The sequence below is a fragment of the Psammomys obesus genome, unplaced genomic scaffold (genome assembly GCF_907164565.1).
Source record: "Psammomys obesus unplaced genomic scaffold, mPsaObe1.curated_primary_1811, whole genome shotgun sequence".
NCBI lineage: Eukaryota > Metazoa > Chordata > Mammalia > Rodentia > Muridae > Psammomys > Psammomys obesus.
In genome coordinates, this window is record NW_026596091.1 from 10963256 (window position 1) to 10983738 (window position 20483).

A 20483-nucleotide genomic window follows, 5' to 3' on the forward strand; every position below is an offset into this window, starting at 1 on the left:
AACCAACCAACCAACCAACCAACCAACCAACCAACCAACCAACCAACCAACCAAATAATTGTTGACATTTGTAAAGCAAAAAGAAGAGTTTTTATAGAAAGTGTAAAGTTACCACATATGAAATAATTCAAGAGCCAAAAAACCCACCCCCAAACAAAACAAACAAACAAACAAACAAAAAAACATGTTATGTTTAGGCAGTATAACATAAATTGTACCAACACAAGCACAGATAATTGTTCCTAAGCTGGTGAGTGAAATAAGATCCAATAGGCTGAAGTATTCAGCAAAGCTAGAATCAGTTACTGAAAATATCGCCACAGATTGAGAGAAAATAGGAAAGAATTCCACCACAGAAGAACAGCACAAATAAAAACCCTAAGGATAAAGGATTTGAAAGGCTGGATTCATGGATAAAAATATCAATGGCAAAGCTGGCAAGGGAGGTTAGGGTTAAATTGTGCAGATTAAGTGCTGAAGTGATTGCTAAGTTGATGGGTAACAGAGTAATTTTAGTTTATAAAAAAGATCAATACTCAAGCTAGAGAAGTTTTATGTTTTATTGGAAACAGGACTTTGGACCCAGAAAATCTGGGTTCAAATTCTCCTTCTATCATTTCCTTGCTGAACATTCTTTGACAATTCACTTAGTAAGTTACTAGGCCAAGCTATCTAAACTTTGGTTTTCGCTTACTGGTAAAATAGATCAAATCTTATATGTGTCACTTGAGTTTTTGACCTTAGCCATTCTGATGGGTATAAGGTGAAATCTCAGGGTCATTTTGATTTGCATCTCTCTGATGGCTAAGGACGTTGAGCATCTCCTTAAGTGTTTCTCTGCCATTCTATATTCCTCTATAGAGAATTCTCTGTTTAGCTCCGTACCCCATTTTTTTCTTTTATTATTATTATTAATTACACTTTATTAATTTTGTATCCCCTCATAAGCCCCTCCCTCCTCCCCTCCCGATCCCACCCTACCTCCCCTTTCTTCATGCATGCTCCTCCCCACATCCACTGATAGGGGAGGTCCTCCTCTCCTTCCTTCTGATCTTAGTCTATCAGATCACATCAGGAATGGCTGCATTGTCTTCTTCTGTGGCCTGGTAAGGCTGCTCCCCGCTCAGGGGGAGGTGATCAAAGAGCAGGCCAATCAGTTTATGTCAGAGGCAGTCCCTCTTCCCATCACTATGTAAGCCACTTGGACACTAAACTGCCATGGGCTACATCTGTGCAGGGGTTCTAGGTTATCTCCATGAATAGTCCTTGGTTGGAGTATGAGTCTTTGGGAAGTTCCCTGTGTTCATTTTTTAACTGGATTGGTTGATTTATTGCTTTTTAACTTCTTTAGTTCTTTATATATTCTGGATATCAGCCCTCTGTCAGATAGAGGGTTGGTGAAGATCCTTTCCCAGTCTGTAAGCTGTCGTTTTGTTCTGATAACAGAGTCTTTTGCTTTATAGAAGCTTTTCAGTTTTATGAGGTCCCATTTATTGATTGTTGCTCTTAGAGCCTGTGCTGTTGGTGTTCTGTTAAGATCAAAAACTCAAGTGACAACACATACTAGAGAGGTTGTAGAGAAAGGGGAACCCTCCTCCATTGCTGGTGGGAATGTAAACTTGTACAACCACTTTGGAAATCAATCTGGCACTTTCTCAGACAATTAGGAATAGTGCTTCCTCAAGATCCAGCTCTACCACTCCTAGGCATATATCCAAAAGATGCTCAAGTATACGACAAGGACATTTGCTCAACCATGTTTGTAGCAGCTTTATTCGTAATAGCTAGAACCTGGAAACAACCCAGATATCCCTCTGTAAAGAAATGGATATAGAAATTGTGGTACATTTACACAATGGAATGCTACTCAGCAAGTAAAAAAAGGAAATCATGAAATTTGCACGCAAATGGTGAGATCTAGAAAAGATTCTGAGTGAGGTATCCCAGAAGGAGAAAGACATACATGGTATATGCTCACTTGTAAGTGGGTACTAGACCTATAAGATAGGATAAACATATTGAAATCTGTACACCTAAAGAAGATAAACAAGAAAGAGGACGCTGGGTAAGATGATCAACCCTCACTTAGAAAGACAAATGGGATGGACATTGGATGTAGGAGAAAACAAGTAAGAGGACAGGAGCCTACCACAGAGGGCCTCTGAAAGACTCTACCTAGCAGTATATCAAAGCAGATACTGAGACTCATAACCAAACCTTTGGCAGACTGCAGGAAATCATATGAAAGAAGGGGGGGTTAGTATGACCTGGAGAGGACAGGAACTCTACAAGGACCAAATACATCTGGGCACAGGGGTCTTTTATGAGACTGTATCTCCAACCAAGGACCATGTATGGATATAACCTAGAAGCCCTGCTTAGCTGTAGTCCATGGTAGGTCAGTATCAAAGTGGGTAGCTTAGTAAGGGGAACAGGGACTATTTCTGACATGAACTCAATGGCTGGCTCTTTGACCATCCCAGCCCCTCCCCCCCCCAAGGGAGGAGCAGCCCTGCTAGGCCACAGAGGAGGACTTTGCAGTCAGGCCTGTAGATACCTGATAAGCTAGGGTCAGATGAAAGGGGAGGAGGTTCTCCCCTATCAGTGGACTTGGAAAGGGACAGGGAGGAGATAAGGAAGGGTAGGTGGGAGTGGGAGGGAATGAGGGAGCGGGATACAGCTGGGATACAAAGTTAATAAACTGTAACTAATATAAAAAAAACAAACAAAAAAACAAATCTTATATGTGATTTGGAGTATCCAGTCAAAATGTGAAAGCTTTGTAAATGACTGTTTTACAAAAGTCAATTAAAAAAAAGAACAATACCTGTAAGCTAATCACATCTCCAATAACCAAGAGAACTCAGCAAGCTGAAGGTTTTGGGTATATTGCCCGGAATTTACTTTGGTTATGTTTGTAAGGCTGACTGCACCTCTTTAGGGTGTTGGCTACGCAATAGATATATTACAGCACAGATGGAGAGGGGAGGAAGGGAGTTTTACAGGAATCAGAAAAGCCATCAATACTGACTCTGGGAAAGTGTGATTTATCAGTCCCTGAGGAATAAACTGATTGTACCAAACGTTGTATTTATTTCCTTCCTGACAGGAATACCTCTCAATGAAGGAGATGGTAGTAAATTAGCAGTCTAACAAACAAGGCAGTAGCAGCTTTCAGAACACTCGGTACCTTTTATGAGAAACATGAATAATGCCAGCAAGCCCTGTTTAAAGGTCCCCAGTATTGTAGAATTTCTAATAGAGGCAATCACATCAAAATCACCAGCAAAATGGATTTTGATCCCTCAGTTCTCTCACTATTACACGGGACCCTAGAGAGAGTAAAAAAAATGGGGTGAAGTGAATGAGCACTCACCAACTTGTGGAGTAAGTCATCCTTCTTATTGCACTGAGAGGAAAAAGTCCAACTCTTGATGGTTTCTGTCAGTCTCAACAGGATGCCCTGCTAAAGATTATGAATGACATTGTGTAGGATTATCAATTAAACATTCAAAATAAAAACCACTAAACCACTTACCTCTAAGTAATTGGAATTTTTAATCAGAAAAAGAGAGAAAAAAAGATATACACTTTGTCTGTAATGTTATAGCCTCCTCACTTATTCTCACTTTTAGTTGTATAACACAAAGACCTAGAATGTAATACACAATTACATTCCTTGGTCTTTAAATGGGTTTAGTTGAATGTACTGAAATGAGCCCTGTAAATCTGATTTTTATGAAAGTCAGAAGCTACTATGATATAGCCCATTTATCATGGAAATACTAAAAGCTATCTGTGTCAACATGGTAATTATATTTATTTCAAAATGAAATTATAGCATGGTCCAAATTCTCAATATTAATATCATTTTGTTATAAAATACTAAAGCAGAAAGATGTTTAACTTCTTTTTATAAAAACTGTCGTGTATCAAAAGTTTTATTAATGAACTGATTAATGTATTATTTACCTTAACCTGTGCATGCCAGTAAATGGAGCTTACAATCACTTAGTTATTTCTATGACCAGGTACTATAAATAGCCATGGAAACAAAGATGAATGAACAAAAACAGTAGAAACAGTTCACAGCAATGAAATGAAAAATCATTCAGTGATATTTTATAATACTTACCAGCAACTCAATCAGCAATTTCTAAAATCAAAGATTCTGACTATATAATCCAAAGTTTTTTGCTACTTGCATACTTAAGAATGATGGTTATTTAAAAAAAAAAGACTTTATATATTTTCTTACAGTCACTCTTTGCTGTATCATTTTTGTTGTTGTTGTTGTTGTTTGGGATTAGGTTAGAATTTCTAAACTTTCTGAAATGGCCCTAACCACACGCCTGCCATTTTGTGTGTTTTTATGAAAAAAGACATTCTCAGCACTGACACTCATAGAATCAAAATAGCAACAAATTCTGAAAAGGGTTGACTATGTTCTACATCCTGCACTATTAAATACTCATCAAAGATTTACCTCTTCATGTAAAAATAAACTAGCATATCAATTTCATTAAATTGGCTTTTATCTTTCTCTTTCTTTCTTTCTTTTTCTCTCTTTCTTTCTTTCTTTTTTCTTTCTTTCTCTTTCCTTCTCTCTCTCTCTTCTTTCTCTCTTTCTTTCTTTGAGACAGGGTCTTTCTACATGGCTACATAATAGAAAGAACTATAGAAATGTCCTGGTACTCCCTATGTAGACTAGCCTGTCCTCTGATACCCACCTGCCTCTATCTCTCAAGTGCTAGAATTAAAGGTGTGTGCCACCATGTTTGGCAGCTTTTTTTTTTTTTATTTTAATACATGGTAAACCATATGCATACAAACAATTATTTTAAAATAAAATTTGTTATGTTTTATTATCAGAAAACATTTGATTTGTATATCTGTTTTATGCAAGCAATGGTGCACAAAAATTTCTTGGGCAAAAAAGGGGTCATGAGTAGAAAAGTTTAAGGAGCTCTAAGCTTGGGCAATTACGACTCAAGAAGAGATTTAAAGAAGTTTAGAAGATGTACTGACTCCATTAATATATTCATTTACTTCAGTGATTAAGAGTATATTTCTCGGCATTGGGGATTTAGCTCAGTGTTAGAGCACTTGCCTAGCAAGCGCAAGGCCCTGGGTTGGGTCCCAGCTCCGGGGGAAAAAAAAAGACAAAATAACAACTAAAAAAAAAAAAAAAAAGTATATTTCTTTATACAAGGGTAGAATCATCATTGACAACACAAGATGTTAAATGTTCGATCCAACTTTCCTTCTTAAATTAGTCTCTCCCAATACGTTTTGAAAACACCCTATTCAATTCCAAACAACTTGTAAGAAGGAGCACTTGAGATGGAAGTAGGGATAGATACTTGCTGATCTTGCATAGGTCTAACGAGTGGAGTCAAGACAGATCTTCCCTGGTATACAGTCATTGAAGCAGGTACTTCCATTTAAGCCAGAATCTTATGGTCAACCACCTGGCTTGTGCCTTCTGAATTTCTGGAGCTTTTGTCATGTTCTGCTGGGGAGAGTGGCTAGGGACCAGGGCTTATACATCAGTAGCCACATCTTGGCACACTGCCACACAACAACACCTAACTATGTTAAATTTTTATACATAACTTTACAAAAAACATCCTCCCCCAAAACTTTAGTAGAGCTGGGTATGTGTGCACAACATAGTGGTAGAGTGAATGTCTGCTTGGTATAAAGAAGTGCTATGTTTATACCAAGCATCAAAACAACAGCAAACCCACAAAGTACAATAGAAACTGCTTGGCAAGATGGCTCAGGCAGTAAAGCCTCTTGCTACCAAGCAGGACCATCTAAGTTCCCAGAACCACCCCAGAACCCACAGCAGAAGAGAGAACTGACTCTTACAAGTTGCCAGTATATATATATGTAAGAATTAAAAAAACTATTTAATGAACACACCACTTAATAGAGAACGACCATGGGCAAAGTTCTAAATAAGGTTTTAGTACATTTCTTTGGTCCTCTTCAGATAATGTCAATATTTTAAAAAGTAATATATCTTATTTCCCAAATAATTTTCATTTCTTCACTTTTTAGCCCCCCCCCCCCCAAATTCCAGAACAGCAGTAAGGACTGATGCTTATCTTTGACAGCTCTATTCTATCTGTGAAATAAAAGAGTCTCACCAGTGTGAGGAAGAAGTGAACTCAGGGCCTTGTGCATGCTAGGCAAGCACTATTACCACTGCGCCACATCTCTGGTCCTAAAAGATAGTTTAAGTAATCATTATGTTAAAGAGTAGAAGATTGAGCCATACAAGTTGAGCACGTTTCTTACTTTTGGTAGGACGCTTTTGGGAGGATTTTGAGGTCCCTCTGTTGTTAAGCATTTTTCTGTTTTTGGTGACAAAGAAGAACATATTTCAAAATCTGTGTGTCCCAAATCCTGTAAGTACTGGTAAAGTGGAGAATTCTGAAAGAAACAGGAAATGAAGCAAATTTCAAGATCACTAATGTTTCACGAGTTTTAGGATCAAGTTCAAAATCACACCTGAGTATCAGCTTATGTCACATTTTTTTATGGCTTCTCTTATGAGAACTGAAATGATCTGCTACAGTAAAATGCCAAACACCAATAAATCAACCAACATGCAACAAAAAGACCTAAAAAGGAAAAGCTCTAAACAGACATACATTTTTGTGTGAGCACCAGCAAGAAAAATGAATTCAGAATTATAAATAGATTTAAGCAATTTTTAAATCCAATCTTTTGTTGTCTTTAAGTAGCCCATTCTAAAACACACCACACTGGCTACTGGTAACTGCTAAGAGGATCTGCAGTGAAACCGTTATTATTTAAAGCCAAGAAAAATTAAATATGTTCATTATAATTTTATGTGTAATGTTATAGACAACATACATTATGTATTTAGCACTAATGTGCATATTACCCATCATGTTTGACACTACAAACAAAACTCAAGTTACTTTAAGAAAAGCTATCACTCACATATTAGGCAATGTAGATATGAAAGAGTACATTTAAAAAAAACAGCATGAAATCACACTGGTTAAAAACACAAGCATCTTAAGATCATGGTGATATAACAACCCTATACTCCCAGAATTAGGGAGGCTGGTCTCCGCTATTTGTTAAGACTCTGTCTCACAGTAGACAGAGTAGACAAATAAAAAATAAAATAAAGTAAAGTAAAACTAACTCTGGAAGCAAAGTTAAGGTTCAAATTCCAGCTCTGTTACTAGCTAAGTAATCTGGCAATTTACAAACCATGGGTACTTCTAATATCTTACCTAAAGACAGGATACTTATATTTAATGCCGAGAGATCTCAACATAGTGGTGCAATCTTTAATCCCAGTGCTTGGGAGGGGAGGAGGGAGGGGTGGCAGGAGGGGCAGGGATCTCTTGAGTTTTAAGCCGGCCTGGTCTACAGAGTGAAACTATGTCTCAAAACCAAAAACCAACCAACCAACCAACCAAACAAACAAACAAACAAACAACCCAGGAAGCTCTTAGAACAGTTCCTGGCATATACCTTTTTGGAATTTATCTGAAAAGGCATCCCTTGACAGATCTGTCCCTTCACAGATCTCATCCCTGGCCCCAAATGTTTTGTAGCAGTTTCCTCCAAGACTGAAACATTCTACCCTGTAGGGAAGCACTCTAAGCAGGGAGCTAAACTACTCAAAATATCTTAAAGATGTCTCTGAAACTTAACCAAATTCACTAGGTCCCTCCCTGCCAGAGAAAGCAATAAGAGCTAAGACTACCTCTCAGACAAACCTGGGCTGCAAAGAAGGCTCTCAATCAAGCCAAGCTGCAAAGAACACCCTGAGACCAGACTACTGCAAGAAGCAGAAACCAGCCAAGGTGTCTGGAAGAGGTTTAAGCCACCTGAGGCAGCTGGGAAGGACAGTCTCCAACCTGTTGAGCTGCCTGCAGGCTGTGCAGCGTGCTCCGGGTTCCAGCTTTGTGAGGTGTCTGCAGTGTGTGGGTGGGCTTTGGTGAGGCGACTATCTTGGAGTCATTTCTGCTACTGTAGGTAACCCCTCATCCATACTTCCATAAGTAACTCCAATACAACTCGCTGCTTCACCAAGCTGGACTTTAGTGGTATCTGTACTTTGGTCTGTTGTGGATTCTCTATGTGGGGTAGACGCCTGTAGCTTCTCCCCAGAAAAAGTTTATTCACACAACACTAAGTCACTCCAATTCCATTACACAGAAACATGCTGTTACTATTAGATGAAAATCTATTGAGAAACTTACCTTGGACCAGGAGCAAATATTAATTCTAACCTTCCAACTTTTCTAAAGTAAAGATTGGGTGACATGTTTTAAAAGAAACCTTGAGGGACTAGAGAGATGGCTCAGTGGTTAAGAGTACTTACTGCTCCTGCAGAGAACCTGACTTTGATTCCTAGAATTCGGTATGGTGGCTAACAGCCATGTGGAACTCCAGTGTGAGGATTTCTACAACCGCATACATGAACACATGCAGACATTCCTATTGAAGGGCCCAGAGAGTCTTCATGCAGTCCCCAACCATCTGCTGGAAGCCCATGCTACCAGAAACCCTAGCAAACCACTTCTCTTCCTGATCTCGCCCTGGCACAGCTCCCATTTCAGAGCATCCCTGTGCTCACTGCTCAGTCCCTCACCTGCTGGAAGACCCCTACCCTGGGGCATTTCCCAGACCTGGCAAGCCTCCCTTCCTGCACGCTCCACTTTGCCACTGCACGGCCTGCATGCACCTGTCTCGTGCATTCCTTCCTCGTTCTCTGGAAGCTTATCCTTAGCAAGCCCAGTTCTCAAGGACATCTGCTTACAGATTTTGGCTCAGCATACTAGTACTGCAGTATCTGTTCTTCCAAAGGAACCAGGTTCAAAACCCAGCACCCATGTGGCAGTTCACCACTGTCTAATTCCAGTCCAGGGGATCTGACACTCTCACACAGACATATGTGGAGTTAGAACACCAACATTAAAAAAAAAAGGAAGATTTTCACTTAAAAAAAAAAAAAAAAGGCTGCCCCCGGTTGTAAGGGCTGCATTCTGGCTGTAGTCCTAGCTGGCCAGAAGCTTCCTCCCCACAGTGAATAAAGCTGCTTTCTGGTTTATTTTGACTTTGGTGGTGTTCTATCTTCAGTGTTTGCTGTGGACCCCCAGACCCAACAATAAACATAAAGTAAAATAAACAAAATGTTAAAAACAAACAAACTTTGAGAGGGTAGAGAGATGGTTCAGCAGTTAAGCACACTATGAAACAGTACAGTAAATGAACACTGAAAAACACTCTCAGCTGTCTAAATCAGCGGCTCTCAACCAATGGGTGGCAACCCCTTTGTGGGTTGAACGATTCTTTTACAGGGGTTGCCTGAGACTATTAAACAAAACAAAACAAAACAAAACAAAACACAGATATTTACATTACAATTCAGAATAATAGCAAAACTACAATCATGAAGCAGCAACAAAAATAATTTTATGTGGTTGGGGAAATACCACAACATGAGAAACTGTATTACAGAGTCTTCAGGGTTAGAAAGGTTAAGAACCACTGGTCTAAATGAAGAAGACACCAAAAAAGCTTACGTATAGCTTTATCCAGAGAAGACAGACAATTACAGAAATATATGAGGAGTTATGAAAATGGGAGAGACACCTAACAGACACAGGTTGTTTTGAGTTCCGAATTTGATGGAATTCAATGTAAAAGACCAGGAACATGAGATAAGTGGCTTCCTTTTAATTTCACTTTAAGAAAAATATTTTAAGCAGTATAAGAAAAAAATGTTTCTTACCTCTTTATACAATTTCTAAGTTTCTGAAATCACACATAGTTACTTTCCTCTATTATACACTAGCTGGCAGGCCCAGAACGTACAATCTTCTGCCTGGGCCTCCACAGGGCTAGGACTATGAGCGTGTACCATCACACTCTGCTTCATATTCACTGGCTTTGTAATATGTGCTTGTTTTGGAGACAGGGTCTCCTGTATCTGAGACTGGCCTGGACTTGCTATCCTGGCAAGAATGACCTTGATCAAGACTGTCCTGCTGTTTCTGGTAGTTTGTGTGTGCTGCGGACTGAACCCAGGGCTTTGTTTTAGGCAAGCACTTTATCAACTAAGCTATAATCCCAACTTCCAAATGGTTCATTTTAAACCACTAAAATGTTTACTGAAATAATGCATTGGGTTACTCAGCCTGTATTTCCCAGCTGCACTGTGAGCCCCGCCCTGCTCTGCCTTTAGGGTGGGAGAAGAGCACCAGTTCATTTGTTAGGCTCAACTGTGAAAAGTTTACATACTAAAAAAACAGAAACCGAAAACAAAACCCAAAACGTGTTTTTAGAACTCTTCATAGGAACTCCCTGTGGGAAGAATAATAAGTAAGAAGGATCAAAGTAAAGTTACCCTAGGTTTGCCATTTGGTCTCTGTTAGAATCAAGGGCACTGCAGCAGAGTGAAAGCAGTCAGGAATGGACACATAAACCCATGAGTGTGATAACGACCCAATAAAACTTTAGACACATGGAAATCTGGAATTCCTATCGTTTCATGTTACAGAATGTAATCATTTTGTTACTTTCCCCAATAATTAAAAAGGGAAACTATTGTTTGTGCAGCAGCCCTTCCAAAAATTGCGATGGGGAGAATCTGACTCTATGACCTTACTTTGCTGCCTCCTCTTTCAATTCCAGCCTCCACTGAGACCAGGTACTCCTCTTCTGAAGAGAAGCCTGGGGAGGGAGGGAGATAGGGACACATCTGTAAATGCAGTTTGTTAGTCTTCATACAGGTGTGCTAGGAGTTAAACCCGGACTCTGGAAAATGAACTAGTTCTGAACCACAAAGCTACCTCTCCAGCCACAGAAGCCATCTTTTTTGGTTTGGTTTTGCATTCAATGTAGTGCAACTTGTTTTGTTGGTAGTTTTTTCCCCCCTTCTGTTTTCAATCTACTGAATGAAGTATATACAGAAAAGTAAGCTTTAAATACATTTTAATTGAAAAGCAAGAAGTTTTAAAAATCTTTTCTACTGCTTATTACAAAGGCAAATGGTCATGACAAAAATTTGACAAGTGATAGTTTGCCTTTGAAAAGGTTAGCATTAGTGTAGAACATCAAATCTTACTAATGAGCTGAATAGGCACTGAAAGAGTGAAAATTGTCAGCACCAAAACTTATCATTCAATATAAAATGCCTTTTTTCCTTTTATGAGCAGGTAGAGGCCCCTCCCCACTCTAACTGCCCTAACCACTATTATTTAGAGGTCTGAGACCATCTAATAAATTAAATCTAATTAAATCAATGGGAAGATCTATTTTTCATATAATGGGCCTTATTGCACATTGATGGTACCTTTGGAAAGGAAGTGGGGAGAATAGAGAAATGGTTTCTTATGTCATAACTCTTTTTCTTGATTTAAGCAAAACAACACAGATGTTTTAGGTTTTTTTTAAGGAGAAAGCAGTGGACTCAACAGTGGACTCAAAGTTTAACTCTGAAGTCCTGGAGTGACTCACTGCTGCCAAAAGAAATATGAGAAAACGCAGACACAGCATGTGGGAGCGCCTCCTCAGGAAATCCTTGTGGTTCACTGTTCCTGTAAATCCCTGCTGACAGAAACATACACCATAGTACCAGAAAGAATGCTGTTAAGTAAAAAATAGCCAAGAGTTTTGGGTTGTGCTAAGATTTTTCTGGTGGTTGAAGCATATTTTTATAACAAAAATAAAAAACACATAAATTGCCTTTTTTTGTTGTTGTTGTTGAACAAAAAGTTCAAGAAAATGGCTTATTCAGGTCTTATTCTTAGGGTACTTCATGGTGTCCCTCAGCCCTGTGTCCCACATTCAGACATTAGGTCCTACCCAATGTAAAGCCTGAACTACTCATTTTATGCAGTGTTTGATTTTTTTCTTTTTTTTAAATAGTCTATAATAACAATCTGTAAAAGTGTCAATGCCATTATTTTAAAACAAAGATCAGTTCACAAATGAACGTGATGGAGAAAATGCTTTCATTATTAAATTATCTCTTGTAAGGTGTTTCAAACACAATAGAACAAGATACAAACTTTCAGATCTAGAGCTGGGGTGACTTAGTCAACATGGCAGGAGGTGGCAGCTCTTCCAATAATAAGTGACATAGTTATATATATTATAGTTACATGGGGGCAGGAAAAACTAAGAGATAACTACAAATTGTTTGGAGGTTGATACAAGTGAAGAGCTATATTACAGAAGGGCCAACCAAACTGGCTGAAAGCAACATGGCTGAGAGAAACGAAGAATGCTCTTTTGCCTGATTAGAATAACATTTCCATATCATTAGCTGTGCAGTATTGCAGACTCCATCATGCATCTAATGGCATGCCATATCTAAAAGCCCCCAAAACAGAAATGGGGAGTAAACCCTATTCCTGGAAAACCGTCTCTCTATGTAGATGGCCTTCTGCTTGAAGTGGGACCCTATTTCAGTTTCCCAGTGCTAGGATTACAGGTGTACACTACCACGGGTGGCAAGAAGGTGAATTTACAGAACTGTGGCATACCCTTACTTTAACTTTGAAACTTAAGGCTTGCAAGAACTCTAGCTGAACTAAAGGACTAGTAGATTATTTCTCTTTGAATTTCATACAATTTAAGTGAATTCTGATTTTCTAAAACTATTTTCCTATCAGGAGACTCCTATTGGAGTATCAAGATAAGAGATGTGTATGTAACTAACTGGGCTATGGATACAAACTAAATAAGCGTTGTCCTTCAGAAGTGCTCCTTTCTAGGTGGTTTCCTTTAGCTACTGACTTGAGAAACACCACCAATGTCAATGCACTCAGCTCTTTACAGCCTGAGTCTCACTCCTGTGGATTTAAACAACTATCACAGAACTGGTATCTGTTTGCAAGACTGTTAAAAGACTTTTTTTCTTGTCATCATTCTGTAAATATAAAACTATACAGCATTTACATTATATTATGTACATAAGTATCTAGACAAGGTATAAAGTACATTGGAGGATGTGTACAGGGTACATGCAAATACCATCTCATTTTATATAAGGGACCTGAACATCTGTTGACTTTGCTATTCATGGGCTGGGCAGGAGGCTTCATGGAACCAGTCCTCCATAATTAATGCTGAATGGTCAGGTTCCATTTTCATCTGATCAAATTTATGCAATATTAGGTAGATTGGTATATAAAAGAGGTAAATAAATAAACTATTTTGCTGATAATAAATCATAAATTTATTTAAAACAAGTTTTTAGTAGACATATGATTGTACCATTTAATAAAAACTTTATACAATTCTGTATACTACTGAGACAGAAGTGCTTGCTTATCATACAGAATTAAATCATGGATGACTATTGGATACTGCAGGATACATACAACATCTTCAGCATTTTTCAGAGCTGGCTGATATTTTGATTTTACAGTCATCAATGCTGAGAATGATGTTTCCCATAAATATGTAGTGCAAAAGTGGCAGAAGTATATATTGCAGGCCGTTTCAGAAAAGTTGTGTAATTCTGTACTAATAGCAAGTCAAATTGATTTAACTTTTCTTAAAAAATTTTAAATTCTAATCAGCAACTCAAACAGCAATTTTTTTTAAGGACACTTGTTGCAGAGGACCTGGGTTAGGTTAGGTTGAAGCACCTAATGGTGGTTTGCAAGCTACCTTCTGGTTTCTGTGGGACCAGAGATGCACATGAAGCACAGACATACATTCACGCAAAACTTTCATATATACAAAATCAAGCAAATCTAAACAACAGCAACAACAAAAATCTGGCAATATATATCACTGGCAAGGGTGTGGGAAACAGGCACAACATACATTGTAAGTATAGATAGGAAAATACAAATGTATATATCCACTGACCTAGCACTTCTAATATTAGGTATCTAGCCTTGATATCCCTGCATAATTTGAGCATAGATATAGATAGATAGATAGATAGATAGATAGATAGATAGATAGATAGATATGTATATATAGAAACATTCATGTAATACTTGCTTGGAAAATGTACCCAGCAATCAGTATCCAATTCAGTATTAACTTTAGCAAATGAACAAAATCATCTTGTGCTGTTTTCATACTAAAACTAATCATTTAATTTATTACATGTTTTTATTTAAAGTGTCAGTACTATATTTAAACCACACTGTTGGATCTGGCAAAATGCTTACTGTCAGATGTTAGTTAGCAGGGCGTGCCAGTCTATACTCAACTCAAAAGCAACTGGAAAGCCATCACACTGCCCACCACCACGGCCGAGTGAGGAACAGAGCAGTGGCACAGAAACCTTCAGCTGCCATGTTTAGGAAGGAACTAGGTATTCAATTTCCCACATTCATGAATCTGTGCTCATGCTGGTCCAGAGGCCCAGAAATGATTTCTATTCCCATTATAAAAGTCACCAAATTACTAACTTTTCTTTTCAAACATATATTAGCTTACATGTGGTACAAAGTAAGTCAGTTATATATTTTTAGAAGTTTCTACCATGCTAACAGTACATATAAAAGATACTGATTTAAAAATAAAAAAATTAAGGAAAATGTACTGACAGTTAAAGGGACTTGATGGGAGAATGTTTATCTGCAAGTCACAATTTATTTGTTGTTTTAAAACATTGAAAAAAAAAACCCTTTTATCTTTGAACTAACTGATGACACAGATGTAAAGTCATGGCATGGTGGTACAGGCCTCCAGTTCCCAGCTAGTCAGGAGGCTGAGGTGGGAGAATCATTTGAGCTTTGGGTTCCACACCACATGAGGCAGCATTACGAGGATCTCTCTTAAAATATAGACCAGCCATAGGTCTAAGAATGACTATCACATAGAGAATGGAGACTCTTTTTTGGGAGGCTGTTAACAATGAAGAAGATGAAAACCTTATTTGCTATGACGGCCTTATCTCTGCCCTGCTAACTTCAGAATACGTAAGATGAACTGAGGGGCTGACTGCACTACCAAATCATGCAATCATTTTCTAGATTTTTAAATGAGGGCTTTATTTGAAGAGTCAAAATCAACAAACTGTACAATGGAAAATACATTGTTTCCTATAAAAACCAGTATCTATTCGCTTGTCTTTAACCCAGTAAATGTTTGTATAGGACATAAAAGAAGTAAAATAAAATACTCATTGCCTTTCTTTCTTAAAGCACTGAGAAATAATAGGCTAGTATCCTGCAACATTAAAATGATAAAACAGTAGGGAATATTTGTTGAAGCTTACACATTTTAGCACAACTTTTAAAATACCACTTATTCCAAAAGCCCCAAATGAGAGCATTTAATTGCTCCATAATATCACCAGAGACAAAGCCTAATGGCAGAATTTCAAAATACTAAAAGGGCCCATAAAATACAGTTCAACTAAACTACTCACAGACAGCATAGTTTTAATTCTCCAGTTTCCTCGGTGAAAATTTTACTGCCTGTTGTCTGTATCTTTCTGATGTAGGTTGGTTTCTGAGGCAATTCCCACTTGTTTCTCCAGAGCTACAGTACAAAATGGCCACTGGACTGGAGGGCGTGTCTGTCATTACTAAGCATTTTTCTATCAGAAGCAGTGCCTTGAAAAAAAAAAAAACCTGACCATCACTTTAGTGCTACTGTTACTCAGCAACAGCGGAAGGTAATGGGGAGAGTGAGGCTTGCAAATGTCTTCAAAAAATGTTAGTTAACAGTAGTGCGCATTTAAAGTTCGTTTATAAACCAGTAGAGCACAGTAAGACACAGATTCACACATCTTCTTGGCTTCTAAACATTTTCACTGAAATGACTATCACCCAATTAATCTAATGTGAGGTTCTACGGACAAAAAAAATCTGTAAAGGAATAATTTTCAGCCCTTTGTGCACAATAAAAATGTTCTTAAGACAATAGCATCTAAATCAAAAACAAAATAAAAATCAAACAAACTCATCAAAAGGAGAAAGCTGACTTCTGTAGCTTTTAGATTGGCCAACTAAAAATAAAGATCAACAGTGAATTGTTCTTAACCAAGAGGAGAGACACTAGCAAAGGTGGACTGAGTCTTCCCTGGCCTTGATGCTATCTAGCTTTCATAGTTTTAGAAATCTGGCTGATTAAGTGGCATATGCTTAGTGAGGCACTTCTAACTATCATTTTCATTTGATCTTTCTTTATAAAAGGGCAGAAGGTCAAACATATTTGACATAAAGCTGTATGAGAAGAACATGCAAATATCATTAAAATGAAGTCTAGATGCTAAGAGATCATATCAAATTTATTTTCTTTCTTTGCTTACTCCAAAATTTAACAAATACATATAACCAAAACAAACAAACAAAAAACTCACGAACGAGATTGTGAGTTTATCTATTGTTTTGCTGAGGGTGGTGGTGACTGGTGGGTATGTGAGTGCTATGGTGTGCATGTGAGTCCAGAAGACATCCTTTGGGAGTCCATTCTTTCCTTCCATCATATAGAACCACACTCAGGTCATCAGGCTTGGCAGTGCCTTTACCTGATAAGTCACCTTGCCAGCCCTCTTTGAGGTTCTTATGCCCACTCTGTGGTTCTTAAAGATATAAAAGAAAACTTTCCTTCAAATGATTATTCCTTTTCTTAGAAAGTCTGAGACACTGGGGATAGTGGTGCATGCCTGTAATCTCCGCACTTTTTTCGGTGGAGGAGGCAGGAGGATCATGAGTTCCAAGTCCTTGGATATATATAGAAAGTGCAAGGATAGCTCTCATTAAACAAACAAACAAAACAATAAAGCAAAGTAAGATATGCTTATGGAGAAAGACCATTTTCAACAAAGGCGTTAAATTACATGAAATTAAAGGTTGTAGATCAGCTAGGACGATTCCCCTAATAAAATATAGATGGCTATATTCTACCAGCTACAATGCATGTTTAAATATAAGATGTTTTCAAATATCTTATTTCAAATTAAAGGTAGTGGGCACTCTGGTTTGCTGATCTGTGGCAGGTATAGCACCATGGAGTCTCAGTGGATACTAGAATCAATACTCAGAAAGTACAGAGACAAGACACTTACTACACCACCTGTAGCTTAGACTTGTTTCTCCTAGATCTTTAAGGCAATATTTACTTCTGGGAATTTGGGGGAACACTTTGTACAAAACTAGAGAAAACTAGGACTAAATTAGGGGTTCCAACCTAAACACACATTGAACATGAGCAGATTCTCTAATTGATCTAAGTTTCCAAAAGTCCAATTTCTTTCACTCAATCCACCAGATCACTTCAGATCTCTTAGAACAGAAGTAAGAAACATTTTGTGTTAAAGAATCACCTGACATACAGTATGATCTTACCGTAACTGGGAGACAGGCCCTGGACAATTAAGCGATTCATTCAGACTCTCATCACTAATTAATATGTCAGCCTCTTAACCCAGACTCTTCCAACAAGGCTTTGTAAAGGATGACAAATTTTAAGGTAAAGAATAAAAGGTAAGGTAAAGTATAAATAATAAAAGGTAAGGTAAAGAATAAAATATTTAGTGCATAAAGCACCATGTCAGTCATTAAAATAATGTAGGCAAAGACAGAAGTGGCGGCACATTCCTATAGTCTCACCAACTGAGACAGGTGGATCTCTTGGGTAGCATAGCAAGAGCCTGTGTAAAAACAACCCCCAAAGTAAACACTATGTGCATCACAGCGCCACACAAGGAGCTTACGTATTAATAGATGCATACAAATACAGAAGAGAGCCGGAGCGTGGCTGAGAGGGAAAGTGCTGGTGTAACATTCATGGGGCTGTTGGTTTTCTCGGTAAGACCACAAACACAAAAAACCGCTTACTTTTTTCAAATGTCTAAAATTTAAAAATAAATCAATAAATCTCTATTTGAGCCCAGAGGATATGTAATGAAGTAACACAATAGAAGCAAACAGGGTGAAGGTAGCCCTGCTTTCCAACATTAATTTTTTATAATTCCTATCAACTATGTAATTTATTTGACATAAGCTAAGATGGTTTTAGTGGTCTGCCTTTTGTGACGCTGGGCTGTGACTTGAGTCCACCGATAATCTTTATTACAGTAGTAAAAGGAGCAATGTTGCCATCCTTCTCAGCTACTACTTGTAACTAGATTTTTTTAAATACTAGGATTTTAGGACTTTGTTTTGTATAAAGCGAAACAAAAGACTCAACAAAACATTTGTTACATATAATTATTCCAGACAGCAAGCTCTATCAACAAAGTAGCAATGCCACCCATGCATGTGTACATGAACTTCCTTCCATTAGTCATTACTCTAAGTAGGAAAGAATTCCAATAACATTTTGCACAATGCCCTTTGTTCTTTAAAGGATAAGAGTTTTTAAAAATATGAAGAAGATTTACTCACCAATTTCCAATATCAAATTCCTTTGTGTTTTTGGGATGGAGAGAAAAATAGGCTTCTGTTTTCTGCACTAGGGTTTATGGTTGATACAGATTCAAAACACACTGCTCTCATTTCAAAGGGGTTAAAAGATGATTTATTCTGGGGCTGGGGAGATGGCTCAGTGGGTAAAGCAGTCCCACATAAGTCTGAGGATATGAGTTCAAGTCCTGAGAATCCACATAAACCAGGCATAGCACCTCATGCCTTTAATTTAAGAGATGGAGAGATGGAAGGAAGAGACAAGAGATTCCTGAAGCTCACAGGGTAGCTAGCCTGGTATCTACAGTACTGAACAAGGTGGAAGCTAAGAAGCTATAAGCAATTTATCCTCTGTCCTGTGTTGCAGCATGATGCACACCTGCACTAATGCACACAAATGCTTGTACACACATAAATACATACATACACATACATCCTTATAAACATGCACAGAAATACACACAAAAGAGGTAATTTATTGTGGAGCCAAATACAACTGGATGGTGGCAGGAGAACACAGATCCAGGTTATGCCAAACACTATGTTCTAATATGGTAACAGTTTCAGGAAATTCTTATAGTAACAGAATAATGGGTATTCTAAATCAAGGTACTTGTTCCGAAACTCTGCTACTGGCCTCAGATACTCTCTGATGACTTTCTCAGCCTTTGAGTTGGTGGAAGCTAGGAGTCTGTTTAAACATTCCAAACAGATCTACTTAATAATGACAAGGATGTAATGTCACACACAGAGGTGGACAATAAATGATTACTTAAGAATTCCAAAGACAGCCCAAAGTAAATTTGGCTCCCAACCTTTAAGATTATAGTTCTCTACAATCAGTCAGTTGGTCTTTTAGGATGTTTAGCTTACTGTATCTTTTCTGGGGCCACTGATACAGTAGTAAGTTTGTATAAACACAGCTAATTGGCAAAAACCTGAATACAATGGGCTGAGTGACAGTCAAATCAGAGCTGGCAAGGAAACATTGTGTCTAATAAGTGTTCTGCTCAGTAGAGTAGAACTAGGGACTGTGCCGAACCTAGCTGAGCCAGACCTACCTGAGTCCTGAGTTAGGAGTCCTGGTACAGTTTGGGGTCTGAGGAATCCCATAAGCATGGGTAACTCACATATCCTTTGAGATCTGCTTTCAATTTTTTTTTTCCTTAGACACCCTTCAACTATTGAATAGTTGAACATTCTGTAGAACATGGTCAGTGGTGGCTGAGTCAACACTGAACTATCTTTGTGGTGTTCTGTGAAAAGCCTTTCAACTTGTACACTATGTATTTAATATGGATGCATAGCTAATCACTTTTGAATACATTGGTAGTGTTGTAATGTCTTCTAGACCATCAGTGAAGCCTACAATTCAAAATTTGTATACTGTCTTTGTAAAAAAATCTTAGCTGACATTTTTATGGTTTATCCAAAGAGGTGACATTGTAACTGCAAAAAGCCCAAATGATCCAAAATCAAATATAAAAGAGTAACTGGTTTGGAGGAAACAAAAGCCTACCTACTAGTCCATAGACTTCCTTAAAAGTCATAGTTATATGCCAACAGGTGGTACTTTACAGCATCTTACAGATTCCAGATACTGTGGGCCTATAACATCTGGACTGATGAAAGATGAATCTTTGGTAAGGTTGGGCCTTTCTGCTATTTCGGATTTCTGTGTAACAGCCCAATGGCCACAGAGTTTCTGAAGATTAGCAAGCATTTACTCCTTTGATTATTGTCTCCTGTTCAAATAAATTTGCTACTGCAGTTGAAATCATAAAGAAGCAACAGCTGTACCACTGAAGTTAAACTTACTGATCTTTTTACATACAATGCTAATTTGTGCTTTTTCTATTTATATTCTAGAAATTAGTGTTTCCGCTTCTCAGGTAGACTGTTCAAAGACTTAGTTAATTGGTTTTGTTTGACAGGAAGTTATGACCTTCCACAGACCTAAAGGGCAAGGAAAAGAAATATTTCTAGAATCCAGCCAAAGTTCAAAGTTCAAGCGAAAAAAAAAAATACCTATAGGAGTTGTGGACTTAGGTAGAAGAATGTAACCAACTATTGCTTTGTAGTTTTCCTTACTAG

The 20483-nt window shown here is 38.0% G+C and overlaps 1 protein-coding gene across 8 annotated transcripts in view; it reads right to left on the reverse strand.

Moving 5' to 3' along the window:
- Nucleotides 1-20483, reverse strand: part of Vezt (vezatin, adherens junctions transmembrane protein) — a 60814-nt gene that overhangs the window by 33518 nt on the left and 6813 nt on the right. For 5 of the 8 annotated variants that reach the window (XM_055627767.1, XM_055627766.1, XM_055627764.1 and 2 more), the window contains exons 2-3: nucleotides 6307-6441; nucleotides 3377-3466 (exon numbers count right to left, since the gene is read on the reverse strand). In XM_055627767.1, coding sequence (XP_055483742.1) covers nucleotides 3377-3466; nucleotides 6307-6441 — 225 coding nt within the window. Of the gene's footprint in view, nucleotides 1-3376; nucleotides 3467-6286; nucleotides 6442-15406; nucleotides 15476-20483 lie in introns of those variants that run through there. The other 3 variants (XM_055627768.1, XM_055627765.1, XM_055627771.1) reach the window with 3 other exon arrangements.